This window comes from Hyperolius riggenbachi, chromosome 7 (genome assembly GCF_040937935.1).
Source record: "Hyperolius riggenbachi isolate aHypRig1 chromosome 7, aHypRig1.pri, whole genome shotgun sequence".
Classification (NCBI taxonomy): Eukaryota; Metazoa; Chordata; class Amphibia; order Anura; family Hyperoliidae; genus Hyperolius; species Hyperolius riggenbachi.
This window is the reverse complement of record NC_090652.1, coordinates 16,660,404-16,676,950: the sequence shown is the minus strand read 5'-3', so window position 1 is coordinate 16,676,950 and position 16,547 is coordinate 16,660,404. Positions and strand designations below refer to the sequence as shown.

Here is a 16,547-nt window from a genome sequence, read left to right as displayed (position 1 = left end):
TGTGTATGGACTGGATTATGAGTGGAGGCTTGATGGACCTCCTACGATGATCTGTGACTCCCCGAGATTAACAGAGTGATTCCTGAGGTCTGTGGACAACCCCCGTTGTGTTTGTCTTCTGCTAGGAGTCCAGGTACTTGAGCCAGTCTGGCGTAGTGCGCATGCACACACTCCGCCGCTGGGAGCATACTACACATGCGCAGCTCTATTGCGCAGGTGCAGAATGCTCCTGGCTGTAGGAGCAGCATGTGGCCGGACAGCGCTGACTGGCTGAATTACCTGGACTCATAGCAGAAGATCCAGGTGGTGGAGGAGGACAACGAGGGACTGATTGGCCTGAAGGGGGCTGGAGGAAGCCCCAGGTACCGTATGTATAACATTTTAATTTCATCTGTCTCAGGTTTACTTTGTGATACAGTATATAACATTCTTCTGTTCATCCGTCTCAGGTACCCTTTAATTCGTAGTCATCAAATCAAATTTTAACAACATATCAAATTATTTGATTTCATGAGCAAAGAGAGTGCATACATTTGACATTTGCATAAATCAGCATCAATGCAGAATTATTTCCATCTCATTGACCATCTCTATTAGTGACACGGCTACATATCAGGCTTTATACTTACAGCATAGATGTTATTTAGTATATATAAGAGATTCCTGTGTACACATCATATATACTGTACAGTCTCAATCAGATATGTATATCTGACTTTAAAGGACTTACGAGGCGAAAATGCTAAAAAAAGTAAACTACCTGCCTCATCTTTTATGGCACGGAGGACGCCATCCGCGCCCATCCGCCGGGTCCCCCCGCTCATTAGCCCCCCGGGCCGGCTGCCGACCCCACGGCCCGGGTCGGGCTCTCCTGCCTCTCGCAATATGGCCGCTTCCTTTGGCCGCGGCTGCGCAGTCCGCATGGCCACGAGTGTGGCTGCGCAGCTCTAGGGCCAGCCCCCCTGATCCAGGCTAGTGATAGATGATAGTCTAAAGGGGAACACAGCCTCACATAGAGTAACAGACATGATGATGTAGTAGAAACAGGATAAGAGCATCTTCCATGAGGAAATATGATTAATTACAACCATAAAATATATTTTTAAAGTAGCCAAGTTTATTGGAGAAGTAAAGCAAATACACATTAATGAGAGAGTACAACAAAGTGTCAGATGATACATTAGAGGCCTGGAATCAGGTGTGTGGGGAGCAGCCTTAGTCACTCGCTCCAGTGTCACATCCCACTCATCCTCTGATATCCCCTCCATCCCTCTCCCAGGCCATCCGGCGGGAGGCAGCGCGGCGGGAGCCATAGGGGGTGCCCAGTGCACCCCACATACTGCATACCGCAGGATATACAAGATATGACTCATGATCCTGCCTCATTAGCAGAGAATAAAGCAGCAAGTTTATTAAAGTAAACCTGAAGGGAAAAGTGCCCCAATAAATACTTTCCTCAGTATCCCCGTACCTCTCACCCCACCAATCCAGTGCTGGGAACACCAAACTTCCTCACCAGGAACCCTTGATGAGAACCAATCTGAGCAGACAGGAGAAACTAGCACTAAAAATCTCACAGCAAACAAAGCTACAGTTATTAGAGAAGCGGACGAGGGAGGAGGAGTGATGCTGCGAAACAGAACAGCTCACACCAAAGAAGCCAGACGGATTCAATGATTACAGTTATAAAAAAATTAGCGAAAGAGCCTACAGATATTTGTCTGACCAAATATAATTCACTTTTATCAGAAGCTCTTAAAAATAATATTTTAAACAAGGATTAATTGAATTTTATTAACAGTTAAAATCCCACAAACCGCTTTCTTTTATCAGCTGCCAAAAATCCATAAGGATCCACTAAACATACCAGGACGTAACATAACAATTTATCACATCTCGTAGATCTCCACCTGCAATAATTTGCACAGACATTACCAGCATATTTAACCACTTCACTTCATTCGCCTATAACTTTGTTACTGCTTATCACAACAAAACAATCTATATCTTGTTTTTTCGCCACCAATTAGGCTTTCTTTGGGTGGTACTTTTTACTAAGAATTATTTTATTCAAACTGCATTTTAACAGGAAAAATCAGAAATTAAAAACAAATAAAAAAAAAATGATTATTTCTCAGTTTTAGGTCATTATAGATTTAAAATAATACATGCTACCATAATTAAAACCTACACATTTTATTTGCCCATTTGTCCCGTTTATTGCAAATAAAATATTTCCCTAGTACAATGTATGGTGCCGATATTTTATTTGGAAATCAAGGCACATTTTTTCAGTTTTTCGTCCATCACTATTTACAAGCCCATAGTTTCAAAATGAACAGTAATATACCCTTTTGACATACATATTAAAAAAAGTTCAGTCCCTAAGGTAACTATTTATGTAATTCTTATTGTCATTTTTTTTTAACACAAAAAAAATATTTGGGTAAATATGTGATAGTGTGGGAGGTAAAGCGTTCATTTTAAATGTATTTGTGGGCCTTTTTATTAAAATAAAATGTGTGTAGATGTAATTTTACTATTTGGCCACAAGATGGCCTCACGCATTACTATCACTACGCAAATAGGAAGTAATGCGTGGACGTGTTACGTGGGAAGCTACAAATGATCGCAGCATCTCAATGATCATCGATCATTCAAATGGGGCCACAGATTAATGAATGGGAACTACGTTCCCACCTATTCATTTCCTGTCTAACGTTCGGCAGCGATAACGAGCGCGGGAGCGAGCGGGAGAGCGTGCTGGCAAGGGACGTAGTACCTACATCCCCGGAGGTGAAGAGGGAATTTGCAAGAACGTAGATACTTGTCCCGAGGAGGGAAATTGGGTAAAAGATACTACACATACCATAACCACTCTGGAAAAATAAACACCAATGAAACTCCGCCCCTACTGTGATCAGCTCCGCCCACCTGCTTGAGACACTCTGTAGTGAAGAGGCTCCAGACAGGAATCCTAGTGTGGTCATTCTGTCTGGGAGCAAGTAAGATGGTGTCTCCCTAACAGCTGCACCCTCTGTGACTTCTCCCTCACCCAGCATCCACAGTGACCTCTTCCTCCACCTAGCACCCACAGTGTCTTCCTCCAGTAGCCACACTCATATTTTTCTCCAGCACCCGCAGTGACCTTTCCCTCCCCCTGCAGTACCCCCTCCTGTCCCCACCAGCTCCTAAAGAGAATTCCCATCCCAAAAGCAGCACCTACAGCGACCTCCCCCCATCCCCAGCACCCACAGTGACCTCTCCCAACACCCAGCATCCAGTGTCTTCTCCCACCTTCCACCAGCAACCACCCTGACCTCTGCTTCCCCCAACATTTACAGTGACCTCCCCCTCCCCCAGCACTCACACTGACCACCTCCTCCTCCAGCAACCACAGTGATCTCCCCTTCCTCCAGCACTCACACTGACATCTACTTCCCCCAGCACTCACACTGACCTCTCCCTCCCCCAGAAACCAAAGTGATCTCCCCTTCCTCCAGCACCCACAGTGACCTCACACCCCAATCACGCAAAGTGACTTCTCCCTCCCCCAGCACCCACAGTGACCTACCCTTCCCCCAGCACCCACACTGACCTCTACCTCCCCCAGAACCAACAGTGACCTCTACCTCCCTAGCAGCAACTCTACCATCCATAGCAGCACCCAAAGTCACCTCCCACCCCCAGCAATTCCACCAATATCCAGCACCCACATTGCACTCACCCAGTAATATCCACTATAATAATCACCCATAACTGCAGTCTTTTTTGGTTTAGATAAGTACCCTGTGGCTGCCACCTAGTGGCAGTTTTATGTTCTGACTCTCTTACTCCCTTCTCTACTCCTTCTGTTACTTGCCAAACCCACTTGGGGCGAGGAATTTTTTTACATGCCGCAGAGACTCAAGGTCGCTGATTAAATTTACAAATAGACACGGATTGGCCTAGACGGCCTAAACAACCTACAAATTGTTTTTTGAATTATTGTATTAAAATGTGTATGTAACAAAGACACCATTGTTTGCCTGATAAAAGGTGGATTGGCCCCCTGAAACGCTTTGTAGAAAGATAACTTTCAATTAAAGACAAACAGTAACTTTACACTCGGGTCTCCCTTCCATCTTTCTACATGCATTACTTTTCAGAAATCCAACGCTGCCACCATCCCGCCCAGCCAGCGTCTTGGTTAGAGCTGGACGTGATCTTTTATTCATTTATTCATTGATTTTATGAAGGAGTCTCTCCCTCCAGGATAGAATCTCTAGTAGCCCACACGTGTACACAGCTGTGATGGTACAGTCAGCACTGTGACACGAACAGCTACATTTCCAGCCAGCGGTTCCAGTGACTCTCCCTCCAACTACAAGCTTCCTTCCTGGGGGGAAAAGAAGCTGCAACCAACCTGGTCCCTGGTCAGAAGGGGACATAAGCCTGCTTGCTGATAACTCCAGTATGGGCTTGTCAGCTACATCTTCAGGTGAGCTGTGTCTACGACTGGCTGGTTTTCTTCCTATTTCCAGTATTCTGAGTGCACTCTCCTTTGTTTTCTCCCTAGGCCCTGTCCTCTGCAAACCTCCTCACAAGCACGTGTGGAAGAATGTGTCTGTTCACACTCCCGTCCATGAACAAGCGTGGATGCACTGAGCAGAGGCAGGACTGCTTTTACCTATGCAGTTGCAAAGAACCTTAAAAGTTCGGCTTTTTATCTGTGGAGCGCAAGCAACTCCATGATACTGTGTAAGCACAAAGCATCCGGTGCAGTGTGCCTGCCTGCATGAGGACTCAGCTGTGACCTTCCAGAGGGTGCAAGCACAAGGCATCCCGCGCAGTGTGCCTGCCTGCATATACAGGAACCCAGCTTTGACTATCCAGAGGGTGCAAGCACAAGGCATCCAGTGCAGTGTGCCTGTCTGCATGGATGGGACCCTGGCTGTGACCTCCCAGAGGATGAAAGCACAAGGCATCCCACGCAGTGTGCCTGGCTGTGACCATCCAGAGGGTGCAAGCAAAAAGCATCCCGCGCAGTGTGCCTGCCTGTGTGCATGGGAGCCAAGCTGTGACCTCCCAGATGGTGCAAGCACAAGGCATCCCGCGCAGTGTGCCCGCCTGCATGGATGGGAGCCCAGCTGTGACCTTCCAGAGGGTGCAAGCACAAGGCATCCTGCGGAGTGTGCATGCCTGCATGGATGGCATCCTGGCTGTGACCTTCCAGAGGGTGCAAGCACAAGGCATCCCGTGCAGTGTGCCTGCCTGCATGGACGGGAGCCTGGCTGTGATCTTCCAGAAGATGCAAGCACAAGGCATCCCGCGCAGTGTGCCCGTCTGCATAGATGGGAGCCTGGCTGTGACCTTCCAGAGGGTGCAAGCACAAGGCATCCCGCGCAATGTGCCCGTCTGAATGGATGGGAGCCCAGCTGTGACCTTCCAGAGGGTGCAAGCACAAGGCATACCACGCAGTGTGCCTGCCTGCATGGATGAGAGCCCAACTGTGACCTTCCAGAGGATACAAGCACAAGGCATCCTGCGCAGTGTGCCTGTCTGCATGGATGGGAGCCTGGCTGTGACCTTCCATAGGATGCAAGCACAAGGCATCTCGCACAGTGTGCCTGCCTGCATGGACGGGAACATGGCTGTAACCTTGCAGAGGGTGCAAGCACAAGGCATCCCGCGCAGCGTGCTAGCCCGCATGGATTGGAGCCCGGCTGTGACCTTCCAGAGGGTGCAAGCACAAGGCATCCAGCGCAGTGTGCCTGCCTGCTTGGATGGATGGGAGCCTGGCTGTGACCTTTCAGAGGATGCAAGCACAAGGCATCCCGCGCAGTGTGCCTGCTTGCATGGATGGTTGGATGGGAGCCCGGCTGTGACCTTCCAGAGGGTGCAAGCACAAGGCATCCCGCACAGTGTGCCTGCCTGCATGGATGGATGGGAACCTGGCTGTGACCTTCCAGAGGATGCAAGCACAAGGCATCCCGCGCAGTGTGCCTGCCTACCTGCATGGACGGGAACCTGGCTGTAACCTTCCAGAGGGTGCATGTAATGATCCGCTCAGCTGGCTGCACAGGCAGACAGCTGTTTGACCATTCCTAATGTCTGAGAGATGCAGGTCTCTGGAAAAGAGACCTGGCTTTATCTTGCAACTTTCAGAGTTGCTTTGCTGAGGGATTTGCATACATGCAAATTGCCCAGCTGTCTCCTTTGAGGGCTGGCAGTATAAAAGCCTTCTGCTCCCAGAAGGCTTGGCTGGTCATAACGGTTTGTTAAATACACTCCTGGAGAGTCAGCCTTCCCTGTTGGATTGTTATAGTTATCTTAGAGTAATTCTGGGGACTGCACTGGGCAGCTCCTCTAGTGCAGTTAGCCTGCTTATCTGTTTTGTCTATTTTGCCTCTCTGCTGTGATTGTCCTGTCGCCAACGGTGGTCGATAGGAAATCGTCCTGTCTGTCTGTGGGTGCTAACCAGAGCAGCGGTTGCTACTGGTAGCCCCTTCTGTTTCATCTGTTTTACTTGGATCGCACTAGTCTCTAGTGGTAGCGGCTGTGGATCCTTCTGATCTGCTTTCTTGGAGTATAGCTGGAGCAGCGGTTGCTACCGGCTATCTCATCTGCCTGTCTTGCTTGGATCGCACTAGCCCCTAACGGTAGCGGCTGTGGATCCTTCTGATCTGTGATCCAGTCCTTGTGTGTTCATCGTCGCTGGATGGCGACTAGATTGGTGGACACACATACATCCTGTCGCTTTACTCTCTCTCTTTAAGGACTATCTTGCCCTGCGTTTCTTCCCTTCGTACAATTCCTGTCTGGCGTCTGTGGCCGGGCAGAAGATCTGTTCCTCTGCACTCCACAGCTCCATCTGCCGACAGGAATTTCCCTCTACAGGTGCGTTGCACCTTTTGCTGGGTTCTCTCAAATTATACGCTTGTGGAGGACTTCCGCAGTGTCAGTGCGGGTCCTGTGCGCTGACCACGGAGAGAATTCCACAGTCGTTACAGTGCAAGCACAAGGCATCCCACGCAGTGTGCCCGCCTGCATGGATGGGAGACCAGCTGTGACCTTCCAGTGGGTGCAAGCACAAGGCATCTCGCGCAGTGTACCCGCCTGCATGGATGGGAGCCCGGCTGTGACCTTCCAGAGGGTGCAAGCACAAGGCATCCCGCACCGTGTGCCCACCTGCATGGATGGGAGCCCGGCTGTGACCTTCCAGAGGATGCAAGCAAAAGACATCCCACGCAGTGTGCCTACCTGCATGGATGGGAGCCCGGCTGTGACCTTCCAGAGGGTGCAAGCACAAGGCATCCCGCACCGTGTGCCCACCTGCATGGATGGGAGCCCGGCTGTGACCTTCCAGAGGATACAAGCAAAAGACATCCCACGCAGTGTGCCTGCCTGCATGGATGGGAGCCCGGCTGTGACCTTCCAGAGGATGCAAGCAAAAAGCATCCCGCGCAGTGTGCCTGCCTGTGTGCATGGGAGCCAAGCTGTGACCTTCCAGAGGGTGCAAGCACAAGGCATCCCGCACAGTGTGCCTGCCTGCATGGATGGGAGCCCGGCTGTGACCTTCCAGAGGGTGCAAGCAAAAGACATCCCACGCAGTGTGCCTGCCTGCATGGATGGGAGCCCGGCTGTGACCTTCCAGAGGATGCAAGCAAAAAGCATCCCGCGCAGTGTGCCTGCCTGTGTGCATGGAAGCCAAGCTGTGACCTTCCAGAGGGTGCAAGCACAAGGCATCCCGTGCAGTGTGCCTGCCTGCATGGATGGGAGCCTAGCTGTGACCTTCCAGAGGGTGCAAGCACAAGGCATCCTGCGCAGTGTGCCTGCCTGCATGGATGGGAGCCCAGCTGTGACCTTCCAGAGGGTGCAAGCACAAGGCATCCTGCGCAGTGTGCCTGCCTGCATGGATGGGAGCCCGGCTGTGACCTTCCAGAGGGTGCAAGCACAAGGCATCCTGCGCAGTGTGCCTGCCTGCATGGATGGGAGCCCGGCTGTGACCTTTAGAGCAGCATTTCTCAACCTTTTTGACCCGTGGAACCTTTCAGAAAATTGTCAAATCGTGTGTGTGTGTGCATGTGTGTGTGCATGTGTGTGTGCATGTGTGTGTGCATGTGTGTGTGCGCATGTGTGTGTGCGCATGTGTGTGTGCATGTGTGTGTGCATGTGTGTGTGCATGTGTGTGTGCATGTGTGTGTGCATGTGTGTGCATGTGTGTATGTGTGTGTGTGTGCATGTGTGTATGTGTATGTATGTGTGTGTGTATGTGTATACAGTGCGTGTGCGTGTGTATGTGTATACAGTGCGCGTGTGTGTGTGTGTGTGTGTGTGTGTGTGTGTGTGTGTGTGTGTTTGCATGAGCGTATGTATAATTTTTATTCCCATATAAAAATTGGATCCATATCTCTGCATAGTATGGCACCTGTGCCCTCTATATTTAGTGTGGCCCTCTATGTCCCCCTTAGCAGGTATGTCCCCCTTTGTCCTTATTAGCAATTATGGCTCCCATGTGCATTATCCCTGTTTCTGTGGCTACTACTGTATGTCCTGCATTTGTGTGGCTACTTTGTCTCCCCCCCCCCCCCCCCCCGCTTGTGTGGCTTCTTTGTCCTGTTTGTGTTGCTTCTTTGTCTGTTTGTCTGTTTGTGTGCTGCTATGTCCCCCCTTTCTGTGGCTGCTTTGTCCCCCCTTTCTGTGGCTGCATTGTCCCCCCTTTCTGTGGCTGCTTTGTCCCCCCTTTCTGTGGCTGCATTGTCCCCCCTTTCTGTGGCTGCATTGTCCCCCCTTTCTGTGGCTGCATTGTCCCCCCTTTCTGTGGCTGCATTGTCCCCCCTTTCTGTGGCTGCATTGTCCCCCCTTTCTGTGGCTGCATTGTCCCCCCTTTCTGTGGCTGCATTGTCCCCCCTTTCTGTGGCTGCTTTGTCCCCCCTTTCTGTGGCTGCTTTGTCCCCCCTTTCTGTGGCTGCTATGTCCCCCCTTTCTGTGGCTGCTTTGTCCCCCCTATCTGTGGCTGCTTTGTCCCCCCTATCTGTGGCTGCTTTGTCCCCCCTTTCTGTGGCCGCTTTGTCCCCCCTTTCTGTGGCCGCTTTGTCCCCCCTTTCTGTGGCTGCTTTGGTCACTGGTGTCAGTGTAGGGACCCCCCCCCATACTTACCATCTGATGTCCTTTCCTCCTCCTTGAAGCAGGGATTCGGTTTGAACTCCCGCACATGCCGGAACTATAGACCGGGCTTCGAAGTGATGAGGCTGCTTTACAAATCTTTCCACTGCTGCAACCATTTACAGAAGAGGGACTATATTGTTCCACAGAAGTGGGGAAAGTGGGCCTGCTGTATCCCACAGAAGTGTCAAATTGACGCGGAACCCCGGCTGAGAATAGTTGTTCTAGAGCAGGCGTGTCAAACTCAAATACAAACTGGGCCAAAATTGTACACGGGAACCTAGTCATGGGCGTGTACTGGCCACATTTCTCATTTATAAAGTTCCCAGGTGTCTAGTGGTCCTCCTTCCTCTATACTTTTCCCTGGTGTCTAGAGGCCCCCACCCTCCCCTATACAGTTACCTAGTGTTTAGTGCTTTCCCCAAACCTCTTCCTTATGGCTTCCCTAGTGTTCTAGGACTTCACCTCCAATATAGCTTCCCTGGTGGTCTAGAGTGGGCCAAACATAATGCAAAGTGGAGAAACCACTTGAGGGCCAAATTTAATGGCTCTGAGGGCCAGATTGGCCCGCGGGCCGAAGTTTGACATGTATGTTCTAGAGGGTGCAGCGCTGCATCGCTGGTCGGGAAAAGGATGTGGGGAGCCTGGGGAGGACCCAGAGGGGTACGGATCTGACTTGTGCTTTATTTTCAATTACATCTTTACCACTTGCAATGGAATAAATAGAAGATGAACACAACCAATTACTAATTAGGCTTAGTACTATATGTAGCCATGTTTATCCCATCATCCCACCTCAGCTCAGGGACTTGCTTTACAAACCAATGCGCTGAGTAGCATGAAAGAGCCCCGGGACTCTGTATAATATGCTGCCAGGTGCGTCTAGCAAGAAATAAACCACAACCAAAACATTTCCCACACTCAGTGCAGTAATAGAGCTTCTCACTAGTGATGGTCAAGTAGATGCAAATAACTTCGAGTTGATGCACATTTAGGCAGCTTGAAAATGAACCAATCGATATTTTATCTTAGCGGGATTCGATTGGTTCATGGTCAAGCTGCATAAAAATGTGCATAATAATTTGCATACATTTGCATCAACTCGAAGTTGTTTGCATCGACTTGACCATCACTACTTTTCCCCAGTGATGCGAGTGGGATAAGCAAAACTTGTTCAGTTATTGGTCGCTGTTATTGGTCGCTGCACTCCACTCTCCATACTCCCTATTCCCAGCTGTGTTGGGGAGATGGAGAGCAGTATGCTGCGGCCAGTTCAGGTTCACTAAAGGTGAAGTTATGTTTCACTGACTCTTACTTACCAGCTGTGTGAGATTTCTGATGCCTGAGAAGATGAGATTTCTGTACAAAACCTTTCCCACACTCAGCACATGGATAGGGCTTCACACCAGTGTGATATCTCTCATGGATGACAAGCTCTGCTTTCCGTACAAAACATTTCCCACATTCAGCACATGAATAGGGCTTCTCACCAGTGTGAGTTCTCTCATGACTGACAAGGTCTGATTTGTGTACAAAACATTTCACACACTCGGCACATGAATAGGGCTTCTCACCAGTGTGAGATCTCTCATGACTGACAAGCTCTGCTTTCCGTACAAAACTTTTCCCACACTCAGCACATGAATAGGGCTTCTCACCAGTGTGAGATCTTTCATGGAGGACAAGCTCTGCTTTCCGTACAAAACATTTCCCACACTCAGCACATGAATACGGTTTCTCACCAGTGTGAATTCTCTCATGACTGACAAGGTCTGATTTCTGTACAAAACATTTCCCACACTCAGCACATGAATACCGTTTCTCACCAGTGTGAGTTCTCTCATGACTGACAAGGACTGACTTCTGTACAAAACTTTTCCCACACTCAGCACATGAATACCGTTTCTCACCAGTGTGAGATCTCTCATGGCTGGCAAGCTCTCCTTTCCGTACAAAACATTTCCCACACTCAGCACATGAATACGGCTTTTCACCAGTGTGCGTTCTCTCATGGATGACAAGATGTGATTTCTGTACAAAACATTTCCCACACTCAGCACATGAATAGGGCTTCTCACCAGTGTGAGATCTCTCATGGATGACAAGCTCTACTTTCTGTACAAAACATTTCCCACACTCGGCACATGAAAACGGCTTCTCACCAGTGTGAGTTCTCTCATGGCGGACAAGATATGCTTTCCGTACAAAACATTTCCCACACTCAGCACATGAATATGGCTTCTCACCAGTGTGAGATCTCTCATGACGGACAAGGCATGATTTCCGTACAAAACATTTCCCACAATCAGCGCATGAATATGGCATCTCACCAGTGTGAGTTCTCTTGTGTACGCCTAGATTTGATTTTCTCACAAAACATTTCCCACATAGGGAACAGGAATGAGACCCTACAGCAGAGGTAGAGCTGTGCTGGTGAAGAGGCCCCTCAGGATTATACAGGTGAGGGGAGTCTGGGGGAATATTTGGGGTAACCAGGATATCTGCAGGAGACTTTTGTCCAGTGACATCATCATCCGTTGTACAGTCTGTGGATACAGAGAGACGAGTCTCTGAGAGGTTCCTAATGCCGGGACTCTGTGCTGCAAATACAGAAACATCATCACTTCCTGTTACAGCATTCTTAGGGGAGGAGCAATTATCATTAGGGATGGTCAGTGAGCTGCTGATAATTCCAAGTTGAGGCAAAGTTTGTGCAGACTGGAAATGGACCAGATGCAGCAGCTGCATAGCTTTGCATAAAATTAGCATACAGTTTGCACCATCTCAGAGTTATTGGCATGCCAATGACCATCACACGTTATCAGCCTGACTGAGAACTGCAGAAGGTGGAGCTCATTACAGGCGGCCAATCACATGACTATAACTTTGGCTTGCATGAAAATGTTATGTAGCTGGAAGTTCATCCAATCAAATGCATTTCCTGACCAATCTGATTATCTGCATACAATCTGCATGACATTTGCATACACGTCAGAGTTATTTGCATGTCACTGACCCCTCCCACACCTAAAGCATTGGCCATACATTGAGCAGCAGTGAATGTAGAGCTTGATGAGACAGTGGAAGCAATGTGTTACTCCTGTGACAACAGACCTATATGTACTTATAGCAAGAGATCTGTGTTATGTTTGTAGAGCAATGTGGTGTCACTTCCACATTCTTATTACCGCTGTGTCCTCGTGTCACTCATATGCCCCGTGTAATGTACATGTTTCTCTCTCTTATTCCCAATTAAGCAAATAAGGAAACTGTGACTGGGGATGGTCTGACATTTCCATCAGGACGCCGATTTCCAAAACGTAAATGCAACAATAGGCATAATTCACAAAGGATTTTCACCTGTTTTCCTGTTTCCACCTCGTCTATGTTACATTTTTAGGCTTCCAAAGAGCAAAAATATAATATAATTAAGGTAAGAAAAGTAATGTTGAAATGAAGTTAAACAGAAACAACTTACTTTGGGTGATTATTTTGCTTGTAAATGTGCTGAAAGGTTATTTTTATACAGTAAAGGAGAGGAAGACAATCGGCACTGCTTCTATTGCTGTGTAATCCAGAGTGCGGCGGAACACATGTAAAAAATCCAAGACAGTATCTTCAAATTGTGGCATCAAAAATATTCATTCAACGTAAACATGCATGAACGTACCATTATCTGAGGGGGTGTGGTGGCGGTGGGTGCTGGGCACAGAGAGCCTTACGCCGTTTCACGCACAATCTGCGCTTCTACGGAGGCCGCCACCACACCCCCTCAGATAATGGTACGTTCATGAATGTTTACGTTGAATGAATATTTTTGATGCCACAATTTGAAGATACACTGTCTTGGATTTTTTACATGTGTTGCACCGCACTCTGGATTACACAGCAATAGAAGCAGTGCCAATTGTCTCCCTTTCCTCTCCTTTACTGTATTGCAACTTCTAATCAATCAGAGCACGCTATCAATACCAGAAGTGTGGATGAAAAGGTGTGTGTTTTATGCTACATCCTTCCAAATTCAGCGGAAATACTGCAGTGCCGACGCTTTTCTTCTTCTGTCACAGAAGGTTATTTTTATAAATGAGGTGATAAGTCATGTATGAGACGTTTTGTGAATAGAGCCCAATGTCAGAATGCCGCATTACAGCAACTCGGAAATGTCAGCCAATCACTGAGCTCAGAAGCATCGGACCAATCAGAGAATGCAGAATATTTCTGTGGAAATGGGAACCCCGCGGGATGCCTCCGCACTCTCTGATTGGTCCAATACTACCGAGTATTTCCCAGTCCTGTGATTGGACTTACATATCCCAAAATAACTGTGGAAAAAGGAACACCACGGTCATTTCGGGCCAATCAGTGTACTGCGGATTACATGCAGAAATGTGCAAATTATACGTACATCCACAATTATAGCTTACATTAAATATAGCAGCATTAACCGGCCAATCGGATTCTCTACCAATCCGGAGCAATTATAGGCCCTAGCAACCAGATCCTAGCTACCTATCACAGGCTATCCCTCCCCTCTTGTATATAAGAGAGGTGAGACTGTCAGCCATTTTGTGAGTTCAGTGAGGAGGAGGATATTGAGGGAGACAGTGCGCTGCATTGTGCTGCAGAGAATCAGTTGTGTGTGGATTGAGTTGTGAGACAGAATCTGGTGAGTTGTGAGATAGTGAGTGAGTGAGGAGTGAGTAGACAGACAGATTGTAGTGCACTAGTGAGTGAGAAGGAGGAGTTTGCTGAAGTTAGTGTGATAGAGCAGAAAGTCAGATGTGAGTGTAGAGAGGCCTAGTGACAGTGAGAGAGGGTGTGCTGTAGTGTGATAGAGAGAGCAGAGGCAGATTGTAGTGTAGTGCAGGGATGGATCTGTACTGTCACCAGCCGCCCCCTGACCAACAGCATCTCCTCCAACATCCCCACCCCCCTCCTCTTCAGTATTGGAAGGCAGATAACGCCCCTCTTCAGTATACTTAGCCAACAGCTCCCCCTTTCCCACAGCAATACAGGAAGCCAGACGATCCCCCCATTTACAGCACAGGTAGCCAGATGCACCCCCACCTCCTTGTAGTATGGATGGCTGGATGTTCCTCCTTCCACCTTGAAGTATAAATGGTCAGATGCCACCCCCCCCCCCCCACATCTCCAGCACCAAAGCTTCCTCTTCCCCTTCTCCTCCGTCATCAGTGATATCTGTTAACCTCTTTCTGCAGCCAGCGTCTCTCACACGTGGCTCATCGGCACATTACTGGCAAATCACGTGATAAGAAACGCTGGCAGCAAAATGAGATACACACCGTCAGCTTATGACAGGGGGTGGGGGGGGGGGGGTGGGGGGGAAGCTTCGGCGCTGGAGGAGAGTGAAGAGGTGAGTGGCTGGCGGTGCTGCTGTGCTGAAAAGGGAGGTGGGAAACATCTGGTGAGTGACTCTCTGCCCACAAGACCAGCCAGTTCCAGCTGCCCACAGCTAATGTGAAGGAGTGAAATAGTGAAGCTGGGTGGGAAGCTACAGACCGGGTCTGGCAAGGAGCCAAACACACTGCACAGGCAACAGCAGGAGAATTCAGGCGCTCACCTGATCTCTCATTACACTGCAAGCTTGCAATTGAAAACTCAATTTCAAACTGCAAATTTCCAGCCCACTGTAATTATAACTTTGAGTCCATTACAGAGGTGCATTTTTTTTTTACCAGAGTGTCCCTAGCAACCAATAGGAATGAGCGGATCTCTGGCCACACCCTTCCCTATATAAGGCGGATGCCATCTTGGATTATCTCCTTGCTGTTACTCAGCACTGTGTGAGAGGTTGTGCTGGAGAGAGCAGTGCTGTGTATTTGCATTTTGTGATTGATTTGTGCTCATATGAGACTCACTGAACCTGTGATTGATAGTTTAGTGACTCAGTTAGAGAGTTAGATTACTCATTGTTAGCTTTGTCATTCAGTTAGAAAGTTAGCTTATTGCACTAGTGAAAGCAAGATGTTTTGAATCAGGATGATGCCATTTATTGACTAACTTATAAGAAGTAAGCTTTCAGCTATGAAGCCTTCCTCAGACTCGACTCCTATATACTGACAACATGTAGAGCACACAGCTTATATGCACTGGACATTAAAAGGAGATACATTTATCGCTCACCAATACTCATCCCAGTAATAATGTCCTCTTCTTCCTCTTCACTAGTCCTCATCATGTCACTCTCCTCCATAGACTGCTGATCACTCCTCACATAGGTCTCTCCTTCTTCTTCTTTAATTGTCTCCATCATGCCACCCTCCTCCATTGACTGCTGATCACTCCTCACATACGTATCTCCTTCTTCTTCTTTAATTGTCCCCAACATGCCACCCTCCTCCATAGACTGCTGATCACTCCTCACATAGGTCTCTCCTTCTTCTTCTTTAATTGTCTCCATCATGCCACCCTCCTCCATAGACTGCTGATCACTCCTCACATAGGTACCTCCTTCTTCTTTAATTGTCTCCATCATGTCACCCTCCTGCATAGACTGCTGATCACTCCTCACATATGTAATTTGTTCTTTAAGGTCAGATCTCAGTTCTGAAATGGATAACAAATTATAGCTGTAAGATATTAATAATAATAATCAGAGCACAGAAAAGAACATAATTTGCTAGGGGGTGATAATATCCCATAAGCTGTGGTATCTGCACATTCAGCACCACAGTCCTCTCTCCCAGTGCGCCTTGCTCATCATCTGGTGCTTCTCTCCTCCTCTCCATGCACACATTCCTGGGAGGTTACAGCAGTGCCGGCAGCGGTAGATGGATGAGGATGTGAAGAGAGAACAGCTGGAGATATAGGAAGATAAGAGCTGAAGCTAATTAGCTATGAATTATCATTACTTATGGCTCTGGCAGCAGATGAACTGGGCAGATGGGACTGCAGCTCCATATACTGACCCTACCTGTCCATCACCTACTAACCCCAAACCCTCCAAGAGCCATAGCAACAAATCTCCCAGCTGGGACAGTGCCAGTACCAGGACAGAAGCAGGGGAGACCTCCCAATCACTCTCCAGCTGCAGCCTCCATCTTCTCTACCTGTCCTACCAGTCATGCCCCTTGCTACCTGGCTCCACCCACCAGCCATCATCTTTGTGCAGACTCTAACCTCCAATCCAACACCAGTGGCTCCTGACTGTACACTAGCTTCTTCTCATCAGAGATGCAATGGATACGGTCATATGGTGCACCTGTCTCATCTGTTGAAAATGGACACAATGCACAGATCCTGCTCCTTCAGGACCTCCCTCCCTGAGACCGCCACTGATCCACAACAACTCCATTGTACAACATTGTATTTATGACTGTTGCTATGAACAGCTGCTGGGAAAAGCTATCAGGGAAGAGATACCGGCCTGCCTTCCATAA

General features: G+C 48.5%; 1 protein-coding gene across 1 annotated transcript in view; it reads right to left on the bottom strand.

The window, feature by feature from the left end:
• LOC137525347 (uncharacterized) overlaps nt 1-16,547 on the bottom strand; it is a 182,542-nt gene that overhangs the window by 85,530 nt on the left and 80,465 nt on the right. Inside the window, exons 7-11 of the mRNA XM_068246402.1 lie at nt 15,616-15,737; nt 10,467-11,747; nt 7,243-7,341; nt 4,973-5,613; nt 1,479-1,540 (exon numbers count right to left, since the gene is read on the bottom strand). Of these exons, the coding sequence (XP_068102503.1) occupies nt 1,479-1,540; nt 4,973-5,613; nt 7,243-7,341; nt 10,467-11,747; nt 15,616-15,737 (2,205 nt within the window). The remainder of the gene's footprint in view (nt 1-1,478; nt 1,541-4,972; nt 5,614-7,242; nt 7,342-10,466; nt 11,748-15,615; nt 15,738-16,547) is intronic.